Source organism: Thermobia domestica, chromosome 17 (assembly GCF_964235325.1).
Source record: "Thermobia domestica chromosome 17, izTheDome1.hap1.1, whole genome shotgun sequence".
Lineage (NCBI taxonomy): Eukaryota > Metazoa > Arthropoda > Insecta > Zygentoma > Lepismatidae > Thermobia > Thermobia domestica.
In genome coordinates this window covers 172,412,475-172,434,303 of record NC_137470.1, presented here as the reverse complement: position 1 = coordinate 172,434,303, position 21,829 = coordinate 172,412,475, and the positions used below count along the sequence as shown (strand labels likewise).

The 21,829-nt window shown below is 35.1% G+C and overlaps 1 protein-coding gene across 1 annotated transcript in view; it reads right to left on the bottom strand.

Annotated features, from left to right (window-relative positions):
• The window catches only part of LOC145674236 (uncharacterized), a 63,997-nt gene that overhangs the window by 24,725 nt on the left and 17,443 nt on the right, over positions 1–21,829 (bottom strand). The window contains exons 6-11 of the mRNA XM_081744074.1: positions 18,626–18,918; positions 9,276–9,564; positions 5,453–5,547; positions 3,549–3,855; positions 2,066–2,160; positions 158–464 (exon numbers count right to left, since the gene is read on the bottom strand). Of these exons, the coding sequence (XP_081600200.1) occupies positions 158–464; positions 2,066–2,160; positions 3,549–3,855; positions 5,453–5,547; positions 9,276–9,564; positions 18,626–18,918 (1,386 nt within the window). The remainder of the gene's footprint in view (positions 1–157; positions 465–2,065; positions 2,161–3,548; positions 3,856–5,452; positions 5,548–9,275; positions 9,565–18,625; positions 18,919–21,829) is intronic.

Sequence of the window (21,829 nt, the reverse complement as noted above, 5' to 3'; positions counted from 1 at the left end):
ATTAAATGAACAGGAAATAAATAATAATTTAATTGATAATATCTTAATTTATGACTATGTATAAGATATAAATGATTAGATGATTGGAAGAAACGACCATGGCATAACTATGACAAAGCATTTAGCGGAAAATAACAACCTGCAATTCTTATCTTACCGGAATATTGGTTGGTCATGAATCCGTCATTGTTGATTCTACGGACGCTTATATCCTCTCTCAAGTTGATGGGAACATCAAGATCCCCTGGAAAGCCGCCATGAACATTGGAGCGTTTTCGAACCCATTCATGGTAATTCTCATTGCCTCTGTAATGTTGTTGAGGTGGTTGAGGAGGTATAACACCCATGAATCTTTGCCTCACAGGGACTTCCCCTTCTGGAAAGCCAAAAATGCTCCTACGTTCACCTGTGGGAATTGGCTGTTCAGGGGCTCTTCTCCAAGCGTAGCCCGGATTATAAGGATACTGAAAAATTAAACCTCGACTTAAATAATTATATTTCAGAAAGCATCCATAAGGATAATAGTAATACACTTTTCACAACAAAGTACAGCCTTCGAGAATATAACTTCATGAAAAACAAACATGTTTTTTTTTTCAATATTACAAACACTTGGTCTGTTGACTAAAAGTGATGTTTCATAGCAAATAGGTGTTTTCATTTTGTTAAAAAAAGCATACCTTTTAGACAAAAACTAGACTAGTAGATGTCCAATTCCTTTCTATATTATTATAATGACACTACTGTTTCCACTCAGTAAAATAAGCAATTTATTCCAAAGAAATTAGAAATAATGAGTGGATGATTTTCCATTCATATTTAGGAAAGATTGTAAGTTCGAAATTCTACTTTTAAAACTAAATAACCAAAATTGGGTTTAAATCATGATAGAAAAAAAGAATTGTTAAAATAAGTGTATCTGCGTAGAAGAAATGTTTGGACACAAAGGCAGCATTGCAGGTGTAGTCATGTATATATGACGTGACATCATATATTCAGTCAGCAACATCTGCATTTTAGGCTAATATAAACATCAAATAGAAAGATGTATTTCACATGTACACTCATGTCCAAAAATTATTGTCGCATATCTATAAATATGTTGTTGTAAGAGTATAATTTGATAACGAATTCGCCCGATATTTCTTACAATGTTGGTATGTGTACAATCGGCAACGACATGTATGTGACAAATTTCATGTCAAAAGAGCAGTAAATAAGAGCTATAAAACGAAATTAAACCTTTTTTGTCCATTTAGCAACATTTTATTTTACTCATTCTAATTTTCGTATTTATATTTTTTTCCTATCATATTTACCACAAATATACATTTCTCGATTATACACATAGTATCAGTATTAAAAGTATCCTGCAGAATCAATATCAAATTATATTCTTACAAGAAGACAGTTATAGATATGCGACAATCATTTTTACAAGAGTGTACTTCTTTATTACGTTCACTATTAAAAGTACTTATACATAGCACACAACAACAACATTAATATAGATTATTCGATTACTTTGTAGGGAAACATTTTGCAAAATATATAATAAAGTCAAACTACAGTAGAATAATACATTAATCATTGGCCAAAATTTCATAACACCCAGCAAACGATAGTACATTTGTAATTACCTCACTCATTGTATAGTGTATCACGTTAGTAGCATTTTCTGCCGTTACCTAGTATTTTAAGGGTATTTTTTTTATATCCAACAATATGAATATATTATTGTGATAGGCATAATGCTTGAAAGTATCACGAATAACAATAACACAGTAGTTACACAAAGACAATAAATATACCAATTACGAATTCTTATACAAAAATAATAAAGAAAACAAAGAACGTACTCAGAAAATTTATAGACAAGCTAGTTCAACAAAGCTACGTATCCGAAAGCGAAAATTCCAACTCTATCCTGTCACCGATTTCACATTATTTCTGGACTAAAATAACATCTAAAACCAAGTTCTAAAGTTAATAATAAAGTGTTCAATTCCTTTTTAGTGTACGAGAACAGCGTTTTAAAAGTATAAGAAAAAAAAATAAAACTCACGTTTACTGCAAGGGCTGGAGCATGTTCGTTCTTATTCTCTTTAGGTAATGCGTTATCTTCTTTTCTTTCGTTTGTATTGCCACTGTTGCCAGCTCCTACGAAAATAAATGTGACACAAATATTGAAATTTTAGACTGAATTTCTTTCAAGACAATAAATAATTGTTATATAAAATAGTTGAATTAATTTTTAAAACTAAATACACGTGCCCATATGTTCACTCTCTCTATGCATTAACATGGATTAATAATAAACAATTAAACGCAGTTCGTGATAAATATTTACACATATTAATTATTCTTGAATAGACGATGGAAAAACTAAAATCATCTAGCACACAATACATTAGATAAGTTTCATTCATTCCTAATAATGCTTATAGTTACTAATGAAGGAGAGGTTAGAGGTTAGGCCTGGCTTACCATTTAGGCTAGGGAAAGTACAACTCATTCAAACACAAGGGAAGACATTAACTAGTGGTGCTGCGCGTTGTTGAAGCGAGGAACCCTCCTGTTCCCTCTTGCTAATTTTAAAACCGATCCATTAGAGTTTCTCAAACAGAACATATTTGTTAGAAAAACACAGCAGTACTTTACTAAATTATGACGAAAATATTCATTTATAATCAAGGGAAGATGCACTCCCTCATTTTGATCATTTCAACTCTATCAATACACACGATAGGGATTTCTTAGAAGAATATATAACCACATTTCACCCAAATAGATGTTTCTTTTTTATTTTTATGAAAACTATTGTCCAGCATACCGTTTTAAATCATAGTGTGTGTGTGTTTGTTACAGGAAGGGTAAAAGATATGTTGATTTAGGCCGAGTTCAACTTCAAGCATAGAGGATTGTGTGAGAGTCTCAACAAGAATACACACCATATTTTGTGAAAGTGAAATAATTATTACGTAACTAATCGAATATCATATCTTTCACACGGGGAAAGGAACAAAATTTCTCTATCCAGTTGTTAAATGATTTTAAATCAAAGTAGCACGATAATTGTAAAGTCTCAAAAAATATACGTGAGTACTCTAACACTTTGCTACCGAGCATCATATGCAGGTACTTGGTGATATAATCTAAAATGCTTGACGCAAGAGGGCTATTTTATAGATGAGTAGATGATGTAAATGATTTTGTGTATTTGATGTGGAGTTCGGTTCTTCTCGTGTATGCTTGCCTAAGATGGAAATTTTAGGATTAGTAAGGATGGTACTGTCAAGATCAGATTTCTCTCAAATTCCCTGGATGCTAAAGGGTGAATTGAAACTGTAAGTAACAAACCAAAATTACAGTAGAACAAGGTTTTAGGTATATTAAATGAACAGGAAATAAATAATAATTTAATTGATAATTTCTTAATTTATGACTATGTATAAGATATAAATGATTAGATGATTGGAAGAAACGACCATGGCATAACTATGACAAAGCATTTAGCGGAAAATAACAACCTGCAATTCTTATCTTACCGGAATATTGGTTGGTCATGAATCCGTCATTGTTGATTCTACGGATGCTTATATCCTCTCTCAAGTTGATGGGGACATCAAGATCCCCTGGAAAGCCGCCATGAACATTGGAGCGTTTTCGAACCCATTCATGGTAATTCTCATTGCCTCTGTAATGTTGTTGAGGTGGTTGAGGTGGTCTAATACCCATGAATCTTTGCCTCACAGGGACTTCCCCTTCTGGAATGCCAAAAATGCTCCTACGTTCACCTGTGGGAATTGGCTGTTCAGGGGCTCTTCTCCAAGCGTAGCCCGGATTATAAGGATCCTGAAAAATTAAACCTCGACTTAAATAATTATATTTCAGAAAGCATCCATAAGGATAATAGTAATACACTTTTCACAACAAAGTACAGCCTTCGAGAATATAACTTCATGAAAAACAAACATGTTTTTTTTTCAATATTACAAAAACTCGGTCTGTTGACTAAAAGTGATGCTTTCATAGCAAATAGGTGTTTTCATTTTATTAAAAAAAACATACCTTTTAGACAAAAACTAGGCTAGTAGATGTCCAATTCCTTTCTATATTATTATAATGACACTACTGTTTCCACTCAGTAAAATAAGCAATTTATTCCAAAGAAATTAGAAATAATGAGTGGATGATTTTCCATTCATATTTAGGAAAGATTGTAAGTTCGAAATTCTACTTTTAAAATTAAATAACCAAAATTGGGTTTAAATCATGATAGAAAAAAAGAATTGTTAAAGTAAGTGTATCTGTGTAGAAGAAATGTTTGAACACAAAGGCAGCATTGCAGATGTAGTCATGTATATATGACGTGACATCATATATTCAGACAGCAACATCTGCATTTTAGGCTAATATAAACATCAAATAGAAAGATGTATTTCACATGTACACTTATGTCCAAAATTATTGTCGCATGTCTATAAATGTTCTTTTAGGAATATAATTTGATAACGAATTCGCCCGATATTTCTTATAATGTTGGTATGTGTATAATCGGCAACGACATGTATGCGACAAACTTCGTGTCAAAAGAGCAGTAAATAAGAGCTATAAAACGAAATTAAACCTTTTTTGTCCATTTAGCAACATTTTATTTTACTCATTCTAATTTTCGTATTTATATTTTTTCCTATCATATTTACCACAAATATACATTTCCCGATTATACACATAGTATCAGTATTAAAAGTATCCTGCAGAATCAATATCAAATTATATTCTTACAAGAAGACAGATAAGATATGCGACAATCATTTTGGACAAGAGTGTACTTCTTTATTACGTTCACTATTGAAAGTACTTATACATAGCACACAACAACAACATTAATATAGATTATTCGATTACTTTGTAGGGAAACATTTTGCAAAATATATAATAAAGTCAAACTACAGTAGAATAATACATTAATCATTGGCCAAAATTTCATAACACCCAGCAAACGATAGTACATTTGTAATTACCTCACTCATTGTATAGTGTATCACGTTAGTAGCATTTTCTGCCGTTACCTAGTATTTTAAGGGTATTTTTTTTATATCCAACAATATGAATATATTATTGTGATAGGCATAATGCTTGAAAGTATCACGAATAACAATAACACAGTAGTTACACAAAGACAATAAATATACCAATTACGAATTCTTATACAAAAATAATAAAGAAAACAAAGAACGTACTCAGAAAATTTATAGACAAGCTAGTTCAACAAAGCTACGTATCCGAAAGCGAAAATTCCAACTCTATCCTGTCACCGATTTCACATTATTTCTGGACTAAAATAACATCTAAAACCAAGTTCTAAAGTTAATAATAAAGTGTTCAATTCCTTTTTAGTGTACGAGAACAGCGTTTTAAAAGTATAAGAAGAAAAAATAAAACTCACGTTTACTGCAAGGGCTGGAGCATGTTCGTTCTTATTCTCTTTAGGTAATGCGTTATCTTCTTTTCTTTCGTTTGTATTGCCACTGTTGCCAGCTCCTACTAAAACAAATTTGAAACAAATATTGAAATTCTAGACTGAATTTCTTTGAAGACAATAAATCATTGTTTTATAAAATAGTTGCATTTTTTTAGAACTAGATGTAGTTACCCATAAATTCACTCTACATGAAGCTATACTCTTTAACAAGGACTGCGAGAACATCAAAGAAAATGTTTATATTACTACCAAAATAGAATATTTTTAACAAACTTATAGTGGACCATTTTTATTAAAAATCGAGATGTGGAAGGCGGAAAGCGTATATACATATTTTTTGCCGTTCAAGGATCTCTGGTCTTTTCAGAAAAAGCGATTCGGAAACCTGTAAGAAAAATGGCTCACTGCATCGAACCAAACATTTAAAAAAATGGTGGAACACTTTCTTAAATTGGGAAAGGAAATAGATTAACACTTTCTTAATCGTCAGATTTCAAACTGAAATTTTAGGGATCATTGAATTACATTAAAAATTGTACAGGGTGGTTTTCTCGAAATCGAATGAACTTATCAAAAGCTAATACTTTTTACGTAGATTATCCTTCAAAATTGTTTTCTATGTATATGTTGAAACTTCCAAAATAAATTTAGTTTTACCACCATTTGACACCTTGTTCTTTTATTTCAATTACAATTTCTCGGACGAAAGAAGTGAAAAAGACGTAAGTTCTAGAATGGCGAAAGCTAAACAAGCATTCAATAGGAACGAGAGACTACTAACATCAAGAAATGTGTTATTGGACGTTCATAAAGACGTTGGATTTATTAAGACCCTGGTACCTAGCGTGGCGTTTTAAGGATCAGAGACGTGGACATTGAGAAAAGCTGAAATATCCGAGCTAGAAGCATTTGAAATGTGGTGTTTGTGCAGAATGCTGGGAATATCACGGACCGAAAGGGAAAGGAATGAAGACGTACTAAAGGAAGCTAACGAAGGACGACAGACCCTGAAAATAATAGGAAAAAGAAGAAACATTATGGTTGGCCATCTTATTCAGCACTCTAATTAGATCACCGTGCTGATAGAGGAAAGACAGAAGAAAAACCTGGAAGAGGAAGACCAAGGATAGACTATATAAATGCAGTTACGAAGAAGAGGCCGTATCAAAATATAAAACAGCTCTCCCAAGGGAGAGAGAGGTTTCAAAATTTCCGTGTTGCCCACCAACCCATGGTTGAGGTGAAGAAGAAGAAAAAGAATATAGAGTTATGTGAAAAGGTTGGAACACACTACTTAACGAGCTTAATTAAAATCGCTTGGAAGAGACAGATAGACAAACAGAACGATAAACAAATGCCGATCGAGTCAAATGGTAAAATTCGCTAACAACTGCTTTAGTTAACAGTTTCTACATTTAAATCTATGATGTCATGTAACATCTCACATTTAAATCATTGCTTATAAGTAGATGTTCTAAAATGAGTTCTAAACACATTCTTCGACAAAAACAGACTAATATTTTAAACTACGGTCATAAAAACTTCATAAATTTATATTATAAATATAATTATTAATGTTTTCAGTTTCAATATTAATACAACAACAAACAGTTTTCTTATTACAAGCTACGCTTATGAACAATTTTTCTGCAGCTAATTGATATTAGAGCAATTAAAATAGTGGAATTTAAGAAATTAATGTTTATTCTAACTTTATTTCCGTATATTGTATGGCATCGTTTCTATAACGTTAATTTTACTATGTTTAACTTCAGGAACCACACATGACACAGTTTCTTCATGGCTATATGGTTAGCGTAGTGCCCTTTGCATAGGGGACTAAGTTCCATTCCCAGAGGGAGCTCATATTGTTTGGATTTCACGTAAAACTGTACATTGAAATCTTATATACCTTCGTTGCTGAAAGGAAAAAAAAAACTTTAATCCAACTAATCAACCATATGTTAATTATTTTTTTCCATAGTGTATTGATATTTCCATTGACCTACTGTATACATTTATTATAATTCTGAAATATTTGAGCCTGCTGAATACAATCCTAGAAGGTACAAAATTTATACCTCCTCTACCAGCTCAATCAGACCTAAAATTTCTATAATATTTTGAACTTTATATTACAGATTTTTATATAATTATTTCAGTTCTTCTGCTTGTATTGAGATAAAAATTAATATAGATATATTATGTATACACTACTCTTAGTTACATGAGAGAGTAATGGAATTTTCAAGTTTTACGTCTCACACTGATAATCTCTAACATAAAGGAGACAGATAATTAATTAAAAATGTCTTTTGGCCTTATGCAGAGTCGTTTTGACGTCTGATTAACACCATATTACAGGGTTGGCTAATGGATGGTCATCAAAATGGTATTCTGAGTCTCTGATTAGGACGTAGTATTTGACGAAGTTAATCACATGTGACTAATTAATCTAGAGCAAAGGCTAATCTTTTACCCACGGTTTAGCGTGCGACACAACACTTCGTATTTCGTATTTCATGTGTCTTCAATTTACATACTACGCATGCGCTGATCTACTTTTCCGTACACATTTATTTTTTTCACCCGATGCATTGGCGATATATAAGTTAACCATACCCAAATCATCTTTTTAGTTGTACTCAAAGTAGTCTCTGAATACCAAAAAATGCACCTTCCTTAGTGAAGATTTAGTATGCTACTAACTAGTCTGTGACTAACGCTCGATTAACGAATTCTCTCTGAATACCGCCCTTTAAGTTTAACGTCCAACCATCATGTCCCCTAGGCTAAAGAGGACAGATAATTAAGTCAAGTTACTGATGATGGAAGGAGTTTTAGAAAGAGAATACGGGAGGAAACAGGAACACGCAGACATAAACCACAGACACAATGTTCGCCAACACTGACTTACTTGACAGGATCGAGCTAACGACTCCAACTAGCAGATGTAAGTTCTCTACCAGTTTGCAACCGTGCCTCATACGCAGTTACCTACTAATATATGCGATAACGAATGGTACATGAGTTCTACTTTGTGGACGAGTGGATGAAGTGAAGGATTTTGTGTGTTTGATGTGGAGTTGGATTCGTTTCGAATATGTTAGTCTCTAATGCAAATCTTAGTATTAGTAGGATGGTGTTTTAAAGAGAAGTTTTACCTCAACTTGACTCTTGGCTTAAAAGAGGAATTGAAGCTGCAAGTAAATAACCAAAGTTAGAGCAGAACAACCTTTTAGGTACACTCATGTTCAAAATGATTGTCGCATATCTATAACTGTCTTCTTGTAAGAATATAATTTGATAATGATTTTGCAGGGTACTTTTAATACTGATGCTATGTGTATAATCGGGAAATGTATATTTCTGGTAAATTTCATAAGAAAAGAATTATAAATACGAAAATTAGAATGAGTAAAATAAAATGGACCGGAAAGTTTTTTTTTCGTTTTATTGTTCTTATTTGCTGCTCTTTTGACATGAAAATTGTCACATACTAACATGTCTTTGCCGATTACACACATACTAACATTATAAGAAATATCGGGCGAATTCGTTATCAAATTATATTCCTACAACAACGTATTTATAGACATGCAACAATAATTTTGGACATGAGTGTACATTAAACGAACAGTAAATAAATAATAGGTTAATTGATAACATCTTAATTTATGGCTGTGTATAAGATTTAAACGGTTAGATGAATGGAGGAAATGAAATATGACATAACTATCACAAGGTATTTAGCGAAAATAATAACAACCTGTGATTCTTATCTTACCGAAAAATTGGTTAGCCCTGAATCCGTCATTGTTGATTCTTCTCAAGGCTATGGGGACATCAAGATTCCCTGGAAAGCCACCATGAAAACTAGGGCATTCTCGAACCCATTCACGGCAATTCTCAGTGTTTCTGTAAGTTTGTTCAGGAACTTGAATTGGTCCACTACCACTGAAGTTACGTTTTGCGGGGGGTTCCTCTTCTGGAAATCCAAAAATGCTCCTTCGTTTCCCTGTGGAAGTTGACTGTTCACGGGCTTTTCCCCAAATGGCGCCCGGATGATCAGGATACTAAAACAATAGGTCTTGACTTTAATAAATGCATTTCAAAATCATCCCAAAGAATAATACTCATACACTTTTCAAAACAAATTACAGTCTCCTGGGAATATTACTTTTTGATAAACAAAAAAGTATTTGAAATGGTTTGTTCAATGTAATGCAAGCTAGCTATATTGGGTCAATATTATGAAAAGAATCAATATATAAAAAAAGTAAAGTATCTTCTATGGACAATAAAGGGTGTCTCAAAAAGAACGCCGGATTTGAAAAGCCCGTTATATTTATATATTTTTGTTGGCAACATTATTTTTACATATATTGTTATCAGTGATCATCGATGTTATGTTTTGATACTTTGTTTTGTTTTCCAGGTCAGAGTTTGTGGAGTATCGTCATGGAACGATACAGTACAAAACACCGAGTGTTGATTGTTAGAACTCACTACAAGAATGGTGAAAGTTTCGCGGAAACTCCGTACGATTCTTGGAGACAAAAATGTACAAAATTGATCCACTGTTAGTAGGTTGATCAAGAAATACGAACAAACCGGTTCAGCAATAGACATAGAAAGTTCTGGACTCCATGGAAGTGGGAGTAAAGCAAATGTTGTGCGTGATTCTGTTGCTGTGATTCCGGGAAAATCATGTCGCCGACGTGTTCAACAAATGCAAGTGTGTCCAGCAACAATGCACAGATTCTTAACAAAAGATTTGCACTTACACCCATACAGAGTCCAGCCAACACAGGAATTTAAACCAGCTGATCATGGAAAACTACGGCAATTTGTGCAATTGATCCTGGAAAACGAACGAGAGAGCCATGGTTTCAAAAAGTGCATCATTTTCTCACAAGATACATTCGCGAAGTGTAACCCTAGGGATTCCTGTAAAATTGATTTAAATGCCAATGTGTATTGCGCTAATTTTAGCAGACAATAAGGGTAATTTGCATATTTATGGGCTTTCATATATATATCTGGAATTCAATCATACCTACTATAACGCTCGGTCACAAAATTGCTTTTAGTTTCTTTAGAACTATCTGAACACAAATGTGGGTATATACAAAACACATTGGATCAAGTACTGCTTCTCTGAGACTTGTTACCCACACCGACCGCCATCTTGGCGTACGGTTTGCAAGGTATTGCATGTTAAATGAGAGGCACTTTGCGAATATTCAACCAAATAGAAAGTTGTGCAGGGCCACGTGTGTATTTGTAATCTTTTACGTGATTTATCGTTGACGAAATATTCTCTGAATGTAGATACATACAGACACGCAAACGCAAATACAGAAATAGTAGGTCTTCACCCAAATTTGGTCGTTTCTAGATTTATAAGAGGCATTTTGACCCTTATACAATACTTCCTTGTTATAGTATAACATGGAAGTAATAACAATCACTCACAGAAATGTAATAAGATTATGACACCAGTGTTGTAAAGAATTTGTTTATACATACAGTACTTTTGCAGTCAGGAACTGTTTTGAGTTGTCAACATCAGAAACGTAAGCATAACTGATATTACTCTGTAATGTCTATTCGCGAAGAGCCTGGAGGGATTTAACATGCAATTCCTTCCAAACGGTACAAGCTACGATAAAATTAACTACACCTGTGAATTGCCGAGAAAATTGTACATGAATTTGACGTGTCACTTGCACCTATTTCTATTTGAAAAACCGAAAGTTGAATCCAGTATGGTGGATGTAAGATGGCGGCCAATGTGGGTAACACGTCACAGAGAAGTAGTACTTGATCCAATTTGTTTTACATATGCCCACACTTATGTTTAGTTACATCTAAAGAAACTAAAAGCAATTTTGTGACCGAGCGTTATAGTAGTGTATGATTGAGTTCCGGATATATGAAGGCCATAAATATGCAAATTTTCCGTATGGGTCGCTAAAATTAGGACAATGCACATTGGGCCGCGGACAACTTTGCATTTAAATCAATTTTACACAAATCCCGAACGGACACTTCTCGAATGTACCTTGTCAGATGAAACTCAGATTTAAACGACTTTGTGAACAAGCATAATTGTCAAATGTGGGGACCAGAGAACCCAAGAGTAATTAATGAAAGACATGCATCCCCAGCGAGTTTATGATTTGGAGCGGGGGCTTAATCGGTCCTTTCTTTGTTGAAGATGAACAAGGAGGGGCTGTAACGGTGAATGAAGTTCCTTATTGTCACTGCTTCCCTCTGGCCCCGTTTGGATCAAATGAACATCGACAATTTATGGTTTCAACAAGACGGCGCAACTTACCATACTTCAGGAGGCAGAATCGCTCTGCTGCGTGAACAGTTCCCGAACAGATTAATCTCGTTACGAGGAGACCAAACCTACCCACCTCGATCTTGTGATCTGACTTCTTCCTATGGAGGTACGCTAAGTCACGAGTTTACCAGAACAAACCCTGTAATCTGTTGGAAATTAAACGAGAAATTCGACGTTTCCTCGACGAAGTTGATGGTTAATTTTACGGACTGAACCATCGAGTGTAGTGCTAGTAGGGGGCTAATATGCCCGATATTGTATTTCAGGTTAAACTTCAACACCTCCTGAAGAGAATGGTGGATTTTGTTTTTTTCTTTCAAAAATAAATAAATAAATTCGATTTATAGTAGCTTCAAATCCGGTGATATTTTAAAGATACCTTTTATTATTTTCTTTTCAATTTAAGGAAAATGTCATATTGTCTGCACAAAGCTAGGACTTTGAAATTTCTCTTTCTTCTTAAATTAAAGTATTTGGTTTATTACTACAGTAGGGCGTCGATTATCCGAACGTCGGTCAACCGAACGACCGCTTAACCGAACTGTGTACTCGCTCGCACCTGTTACTCTCCCACCCTACCGTCCATCATCCCCCTCACTTCCAAACCAAGTTTCCCACAGTAGTCGCCGCACTGAGCCACCGCTGGCGGAACATTGCTTCTAATGGGGCCTTCATAAGGCGCTGCTGACCGGCCAAGCCGCCAGTCGCTGTGTTTCAACAATCAGCACACTTCTTTATATGAATAAATTTACTGTACAGTACTTCTTTTTGGCAAATAAACATGTACAGTTCGATTATCCGAACAAACCAGTTTTCCGAACACCCATGTCCCCCAATTACTTCGGATAATCGACGCTCTACTGTATTTCTACTCCGCAAAATAATGCCTCCAACGCAAGGCAACTAGCAGTAGTGTACAGACAAGTCTTTGTTCATATTCAGAGAAGACTGTAAGTTGGAACATCTTCTTGGAAATTTAAATAATCAAAATTGGGTTTAAATCATAATAGAAAAAGTCATTAAAATATGTGAAAGTATGTCAATGATATGTGTGAATATATCTGCAGCATATGAATTAAACGGATTGAACTGTAAACCTCCTTCTTTTGCTGGAGTAGGTTTAAAATGAAAATCAAGCAAACATAATATTATTTAATTATAGTTTTTCTCCGCGCTCAATAACATTTCAAGGGAGCAGTACAGGAATATATTGTTGTGGTATGCACAATAGATATAAACTGGACAAATAACAAAAATACAAAAACAAATATGCTAATTATGAATTTTTATATACTGGGAAAAATTCGTTATCCGGTATGCAGTATATTGTACAAATATACGGAATCCATATGTTTACTCTCTAAATCTGCACGAATCATACTTATCCATAATCTACATACTTTTTCTGCTTAGGTGTTACACCATGCCGTTACAGAATGTCTGACATCTAACAGTCTTCCGTATATTACACACGTATACGGAAGTGTCGCATGTATCAGCTAATTATATGTTATATACATCCATCTCTTTGTGAGATCTTTACCGCCGATACAGAGTTCTTTGTTTCATACCGAAAGTGCGCATGGATATAACACTTATCCGGAAAGTATTATAAAACATACGTTTTCAGATATACACTGTTAAAAATTGTTTCTTAAATTCGAGAAAAAAATCCTCGTATATGAGAGCATCCGTTTCTTATCTTTGCACCGAGCAATACGTTCTTAAAAGTGAGATTTCGACTTTCTCAAATCCTTTTGAAAAATAATGACTCAAATCCGAGAAATTATGTTTCATTTCTGAGGGTGCAAATGCTTTATTAAATAAACATCTACAGTTGTATTATTTAAAATATAACACATTTGAACCTTCATTAAGAAAACTAAGTTCCTTAATAGCAAAGCGTTTGTTTTACAACAACAACAACAAAAAAGCAGGTGAATGCTGTAAAAACTGCCAAGAAACGAACGTCCACTTTTTCACTACACCATTATTATCCATCTCTATCACTGTCTTCCATAGAGTTGGAACACAACCTTAGGGCGTTAAATTAAAGAAAAAAAATGAAATCTTTGGATTTTACGTCCCACAGTTGTGCCGGGTAGGCTAAAGGAGACGATGATGGTAAGAGTAATTGGGATAGTGGAATGAAGAAAGTAGAAAGAAACGGAAGAATCCTGGGAAAACTCACACACACTGTGATTATCCACCATAAAGCCGCGAGCTGGGATCGAACCAAGAGCATCACGCACCAGACGTGAACTCTCTACCACCTTGCTACCGCGGCCCCTACGTTAAATTAAAAACAAATGAGTACCTACTATATGCAGTGTGCGAATTAACGGAGGATGCCAGGGATTTCACCCCAAAGAAAAAAAATTTCGCCCATGGAGAAGAAAATTTTCATCCCTGGCAGTGATAACTTTAAAAATTATATATATATAGTGTACGTGTGTGACGACTGGATGCGTATATGGGTGAAAGTCTTCCCTCCCCCTGCGAAAAATATTCGGTGCAGATTGATTATAAGAATAAACATACTTGTAAAATTTACAGAAGAAATTTGTAACAATATTTTAATAGAGTAGTGTGTAAGTAATCAAAATATGGTGTGTTCTTACCTGTGAGATGCGTATTTGCGTGAAAATATATTAATGAAGGTCGTACATGGTATGCACGTATTCGCCCATAAGGTAGATAGTGATAGATTAATAAAGGACAATATGACGTGCGACGAAATGTAACGAGCAAATGATTTTAACGAAAAGATATCTTTGCATCGTGAAAGCAGTGGTTTTCCATAATTATTGTTCACGAGTATACCCACCATCGTTGACGCACCTGCCCTACGGACGCACCGTCACGCGGCGCCATTCTGCGCTCATGCCTTGACTAGGTTAGATGGGATTCGTGCTTTATGCTGCCCACCTAGCACACGTTGGTTGTTGTGTTTGCACAAGATATCTTAAAGTGAATCTGTCCCGGGGAATGTATGTGCACACCTAAGTGTAACAAGCAAATGACTTTAACAAAAATATATTTTTGCATCGTAAAAACAGTAGTTTTCCATAATCCTCCTTTGCGCGTATATCCAGCATTGCTAACAAGCCTGCATCCTACTGACGTATCCATGCGCAGGCCTTCTTGCTGCACTCATGTTTTGACTCGGTTAGGTAGCATTCGTGCTTTATAGCGGCTATCTAGCAAAGGTTGATTGGTGTTTTTGAACAAGACCTCTTAAAGTGAATCTGCTCCTGGGAATGCAAGTGCACGCCACAAAAATGATTAATGAAGGTACAGAAAGTGAATTCAGAAAGAAGTATATATGCCATGAATTTCTGTATTGATTCGTATAATGAATCTGCAGGAAATATATTGGCACAGTGACTACATGCCACAAATAACCTGCTAACGTACGTCATTAAAAAGATTACTTGTGAGGAAAAAAAGGAGGTGCCAATCTATGCTAGGTGATCAGTACAAAGTACCTCTGCATTACAATTCCATAGTAATAAATCACACTTTTTCAACGCTATTTCTAACTACACCAATGACATATTTTGTTTCCGTACATAAGGTTTTTCTACCTTATAACGAATGGGAAAGGTTGTAAAACATTAACATTGCTCCCCATTCTATCTATTGCTACATAGCAAAAAGGGTGTTTACAGTAATTGACCCATCTATTCTTTACCTGTTCCCTTACTGTAAACTCGGTTCAAATACTACAATAGTGTTCCACCATTAAACTATACGAACTTACATTACAATATTAATCTTAATACAACATACTGATAACTTCCATGAATCTTGTCTGATCAAGTCTACATGTTTATTTTCACACACTGACTTCCTCGAATCTCATAATGGTATGGATGGTTACTCATTCACCACCTCACCATACTGCGTACTCATTCGCACTCTGCTACAACTGAAATACTTTATTTCGTTTCCTGAATAGTAATTAAGCCCTAACAATGTTACACCCTAGTAAAACACAGCAATATTATTTCGGTAAGATTTTACTGTTACTTTTTAATCACCTATTATATTACAAATCACGTACTATTTCATTCTCCTTTTTAAGAAATGAGAAAATCTCATAAATGGGAACCTGAAAAATTTGCCTTGTGCTCAGAAATGGAAACACGTTTGAAAATAATTAGACATTTTGTCTCAAATATGAGTAAAAATTACTTATTTTGATTTGAACAGGCATTTTTCTCATATGTGACGAGGAAACTTTTTCTGGTGTCACACGAAATGTGGAATGAGACTATGGTCAATCGATTTGTGTTAGTGAACACGAAAATCCATAGGCGGAAAAAACCCTCGAACGCAACCATTCCGTACTTATTAGAATGGGAGAGGCACTGCCAACAAAACACGTTGAGAATAATGAGAAGAAATATGGCTCGAGTTCAATGAAAATATGCATAGAAGCGCAGTTATACATATACTTCAATGTGACATTACATTCAACAATACTCTGACAAATGAGGGTAGATGCGTAGCATATAACGACAGAAGAGGGGGCTGATAAGCGCAAGTAAAAATTGTCATATAATTAAGGAAAACGAAGAAGCACGATATTAGGGGAATGGTACAGTAATAATACATGGTCAAGTAATCAATCACAAACTGTAAGCAGCCTGTAGAAGTCAACATAAAGTAGAAATGGAAGAAAGTGAGCTACGGAGGGGATTGACCGTAGAGTCCGGATCCCCTTTGCTCGTAACGTCCGATGTGTATAAACTGTTGTATGCATGTAGGCATTCATTTTCATATGTTTATGATGATGATGACATAAAAATAAGAACAATATGTACCACTGTGTATGTACCGCAAAGTCCAATACACCATTATGCATTGAAAGCTCAGTTTAGGAAGGTGGGGGCCAAAACAACAATTTCCCTGAAGTCTAAGTTAAGATAGCGACTAGAGAAACGAACTCAACTGCATTTGATTACGTATCGTGTTGCTTTGGTTTCCTGTGAACTACTATTTAAATAATAGTTGTATTTTGTTTGTAATAACAAAATACTTTTAACATACAGTTATTAAAATTAAATAATAATGTTATTTAAAAAGTAGTTCACAGCATGCCAAAACAACATGATACTTCATCAAATGCTGTTGAGTTCGTTCCTCTAGTAGCTACCTTAACATAGATTTTTGGGGAATTGTCTTTTTGGCAACACTGCGATTTCTATGGATGGCAACACTGAAAATTCTTCAGGTTCATATTTTCTGTTGTAGAATAACATTTCTATGATTGTGGTAAGTTGCATTTAATTACCTCTTTTCACAAATGAATAAACAAACAAAAGAAAAATGGTAAATTTTGTATTATTTTTAGTAAGGCAGGCTCTTAAGTCCAAAAACTACAGGAAATGCACATGCTGCCTACGTTTTTACGTACGCTACACAGTCTTTTTCTCTTTGTACAAATTTTGCTTTCCACAAATCTAATATTTTTTTCTTAGCTTGATAAGGGTCCTTGTTGAAATACGCCAATACTCGGGTTTTAAAAAAGAAATACTTAGCGTAGAAAGTAACATAAACAAACGGATATAGAATTCTGAGGCGGAAAGAGACACATAACCAACATATGTAACTATATTTATCTTTCTTCAGATCAACAACACTTAATATAATAAAGTTATTGTATTCGACATAGAGCTTCGAGACAAACAAATTTCTTATTGTATTATCGACTTGCGTTTGGATTTATTATCCAAATGATGTATTTAACCCGATACGTTTAGTATCATGACGATTGAAGTTATGATAAAGGAGGGAAAATAATACCGAAGAATCCATATATTAAAATGCTAGATTTATATGTTTGTGCTGTAGAAAAGTTTATATGCTAGTGGCCAATCCTTACGGCAGTGAGTTCCAGCGAACCATAGGCTCTAGAAGTTTGCCGTTTTCACTGATCGATTGCACATTTTGTGTAGATTGCACAGTTATAATTGAATATCAAAGAAAACATGGTAGTTAGTTCTTTATGTCACTTTTAGGGGTACACTGGAAGTGTAGAATGTATGAAAAAGTAAAGCATCAAATCCTACGAATTTTGCGTTAGAATATCATATATTAGTATACGGGATTAGTATATATAAATCTCCGGAGTTTGTTTTATGGGCAAATGATAATAAAAAAACGAAGGACAACCATTTCTCAAATCTAAGATGAATCTTTATTGTTTGGAACGTTTTGCCCAATGAACACTATATATATCACTATAATTAATTGTGTGTGTAATGTATTTGTTTATTACATACTACATGCAAGAAGAGAGGAAACACTGATCTTACATGAATTAGGACTTTCAACGGGAAGTAGGCTCAAATCTTGCAAATGGTGCGAGATATTGAAAAAATAATCAAAAAATCTCCCATTTATGATACCCCTTGACGAATTTTATCAAGACTTCTTGCACGTGTGTCTGAAAAGGGACATGTACAGATGCTGTGAGGAATGACGAGATTCATGCTCATATGAGAATGATGCGCTGGGTAGAGAGCGCAGGTTCAGCTAGTTAATGGAATAATAAGTAAAGAGAACAAAAAATGAATCAAGAAAACTCGACACGAAACTTCAACAAACTACCGTATCCGAAAGTGAAAATTCCAACTCTATCACCGATTTCGCATTATTTCTGGACTGAAATGACAACTAACACCAAGCTCTAAAATTAACAATAAAATTTCCAATTCCTTTTTAGTGCATCAGAACAGCGCTTTGAAACTATGAAAAAAAAAAATAAAACTCACGTTTACTGCAAGGGATGAAGCATCTTCATTATCAGACTCTTTAGGTAACGTAGCATTTTCATTACCAGACTCTTTAGGTAACGTAGCATCTTCATTATCAGACCCTATAGGTAACATAGCGGCTTCATTATCAGACTCCATAGGTAACGTAGCAGCCTCATTATCAGACTCCATAGGTAACGTAGCAGCCTCATTATCACACTCCATAGGTAACGTAGCAGCCTCATTATCACACTCTTTAGGTAACGCGTTATCTTCTTTTCTTTCGTTTGAATTGTCCTTGTTGTCGTTACCTAGGGAAGAAAAATATGACAAGAAAATTAAAATACGTGGGTCGATCAATATATGTTTCCCTAAGCTGTAAAAGAAAATACTTTAAGATACAATTGTAATCTATACATATATATGTAGCTGGTTCCTTCCTCACCTCTCCACATAATACCCATTGAGATTGAGGAATACCCATCGCGCCAACTTGTAAAAACCTTTTACAAAAAAAAAGAAAAAAAGAAAAAAGAAAGAAACAGAAAAAAGAAAGAAAGAAAATCCTCTGGCTATTTAGCACTTTGCTCACATTCCGTTTCACTAATTCGTCTGTTTCGAATCGTTCACCTTACAATGCAGACTTTAACACGAAAAAAAAAATATTTAAATAACTCGGCGCTAAATCGAGGCTACATAGAGAGTTCCTACACTACTTTTTTTCATTTTTTTGTCTTGTTGCGTGCTGAGTGGGGGCGATCGTTATGCCCATGAAGAATAACACAAGTTGACAGGAGGAGGGACTAAGTCGCTCATGTCGAACTTGAGCTCTTCTTCAGAGAAACGCAATCCGAGATAAGCAACTCGGTCTCTTCATTTTGACGATAACACCCACTCCTACCCAGAAGGCAAACAAGACACAAAATTGAAGAATGAGGGTGAGGACTGCTGCCCCTCTCATTATACATCTCAATTTAGCGCCTAGGTACTTCAACATTTTTCCTGTGTTAATGTCTGCATTGCAAGGTGAACGTTTATAAACAGACGAAGAATCAAAGCGTAATGTGAGGACAGGGCTAAATAGCCAGACTCCCGATTTTTTGCAAAGGTTTTGGACATATTGGTGCAACGGTGAGACAAATTCCTGTATCGCAACGGGGATTATGTGAAGAGGTAAGGAATGACCCACCTTCACATGTATGCATAGTTTGGAAACGTATCTTAAAAATTAAATATTTTACAGCTTTATGAAACTTATATATTGAACGACCCATGTACATTCAATTTATTTGAATAAAATAAATCATTGTTATATAAAATAGTTGCATTAATTGTTTAGAACTGGAAGTAAATACTCACAAATTCACTTTACATGTACTTATATCCATTAATATTTTGAATTGTATATATTACGGAATTTTATATAATTATTTCAGTTCTTCTGCCCATATAGTGATAAAGATTGATAGAGCGATAATACACATTGTAATATCCCGTATGGATGTGTTTACAAAAACCCGACATGTGTTTCTATTTACGAACACCAACTATGTGTGTCTTACTACGGAGTACTACAACTGCAGGCGACGGAGAGGGCAGCGGCACCACTGGACATGTAACGATAGAGGAACAGCAGCGCCACTCTCTCACCTTGAGCATCTATATAACCGAGATGATTTTAGAGACAGCCATCAGTTGAGTTGACTCTGAGTTTAACGTCCCGTTCAGCAGCGAGGCTATGTGAGACGTGGACCTACTGATTAACGTGGATTTCGAACCACATGAGCTCCCGCCGGGAATCGAATCCGAGTCTCCCACGCCAAAGGCGCGTACGCTAACCGCTCAGCCACGAATGAGCTCAAACAGCCTTCAGTTTCGAATGGTCCAATCCCCTTCCTTGGTTTGCAGTGGAGCCTTGGAAGTACCTCGGATAAACTCAAAAAATCTTGCTTACAGTGGAACTCTTGACTGTCCTTCCTCCTGGCTTGCAATGGAGCCTTGCGGGAACCTTACTTTTCTCTCCGCTTGCAGCGCATCATTGAGAGATTTCTTATCATAACACCGGCCTAGCTTGCAGTTGAGTTTTGTCGGACTCTAATCCCTTTCTATTTGCAATCGATCGTTGAGTGTTCTATCACTCCTCATGTAGCTCGTTTAGTGAGGAATCCTTCAAGACACCGTCAGGTCGAAGGGACACCTACTTTTACCTAAACGTTAGAGAATTTGTTTCTTTTGTATTATAGTAGAATTTGCAATAAAATCTGGTAGTGGGAGAAAACGATTCTGGACTGTAATTTGCTCTTTCTATGTTCTACCAACACCTCCACAAGCAATAAAAATGAGTAGGAAATGTAATTTTTTAGCTCAACGCCCCACGATTACACCCCTTAGATTAAGGAGGATGGTTGATTGATGAAAAGTGAACATTTAGTAATTTCTGGAAAAAAATCAGAGAGGAAACAGGATATATACAGTCGCAGAGTTGCCCACCACAAACTTACTTGGCCAAGGGATAAGAAACAGCAAATTTGATCACTCTACCACTAAGCCAACGTGCCTCATCCACAGTTACCTATTGTTATATGTTATAACGTATGAATGTGAAGACTGAGTAGGAGACGCAAATGGTTTTGTGTGCTTGGTGTCTGGTTCATTTCAATGCTTGCCTCAGATACAAATCCTAGTATTTGTATTGTTGTCACTTTAAAGGCCTGACATACTAAAAAATAATACAAAATTTGCCATTTTCTTTTGTGTGTTTTTCATAAGTGAGAGGAGATAATGAAATGCAACTTACCACAATCATAGATAATGTTATTCTACAACAGAAAATATGAACCTGAAAAATTTTCAGTATTGCCATCCATAGAAATTATAGGGTTGCCAGAATAACAATTCCCCCGAAATCTAAGTGAAGGCAGCGACTAGAAGAACAAACTCAAAAGCATTTTGTTGCGTATAATGTTGCTCTGGTATCCTGTGAACTCCTTTTTAAATAACATTGTTTTCAACGAACTTAAAAAGTTCGTTACTTAATTCTCTGGAACTTATGTAGAGTCGTTCTGACGCGTGATTAGCGCCATACTAAAGAGTTTGATTAACATATCTTTCCTGCAGTAGTCATGCATTTAGTATGATGCTAATCATACTTCTAAAGAAATCTGCATATGGCCCTCTATGTCTGTGTGTCTGTCTGTGTGTCCATCTGCTATTTGCGATTAT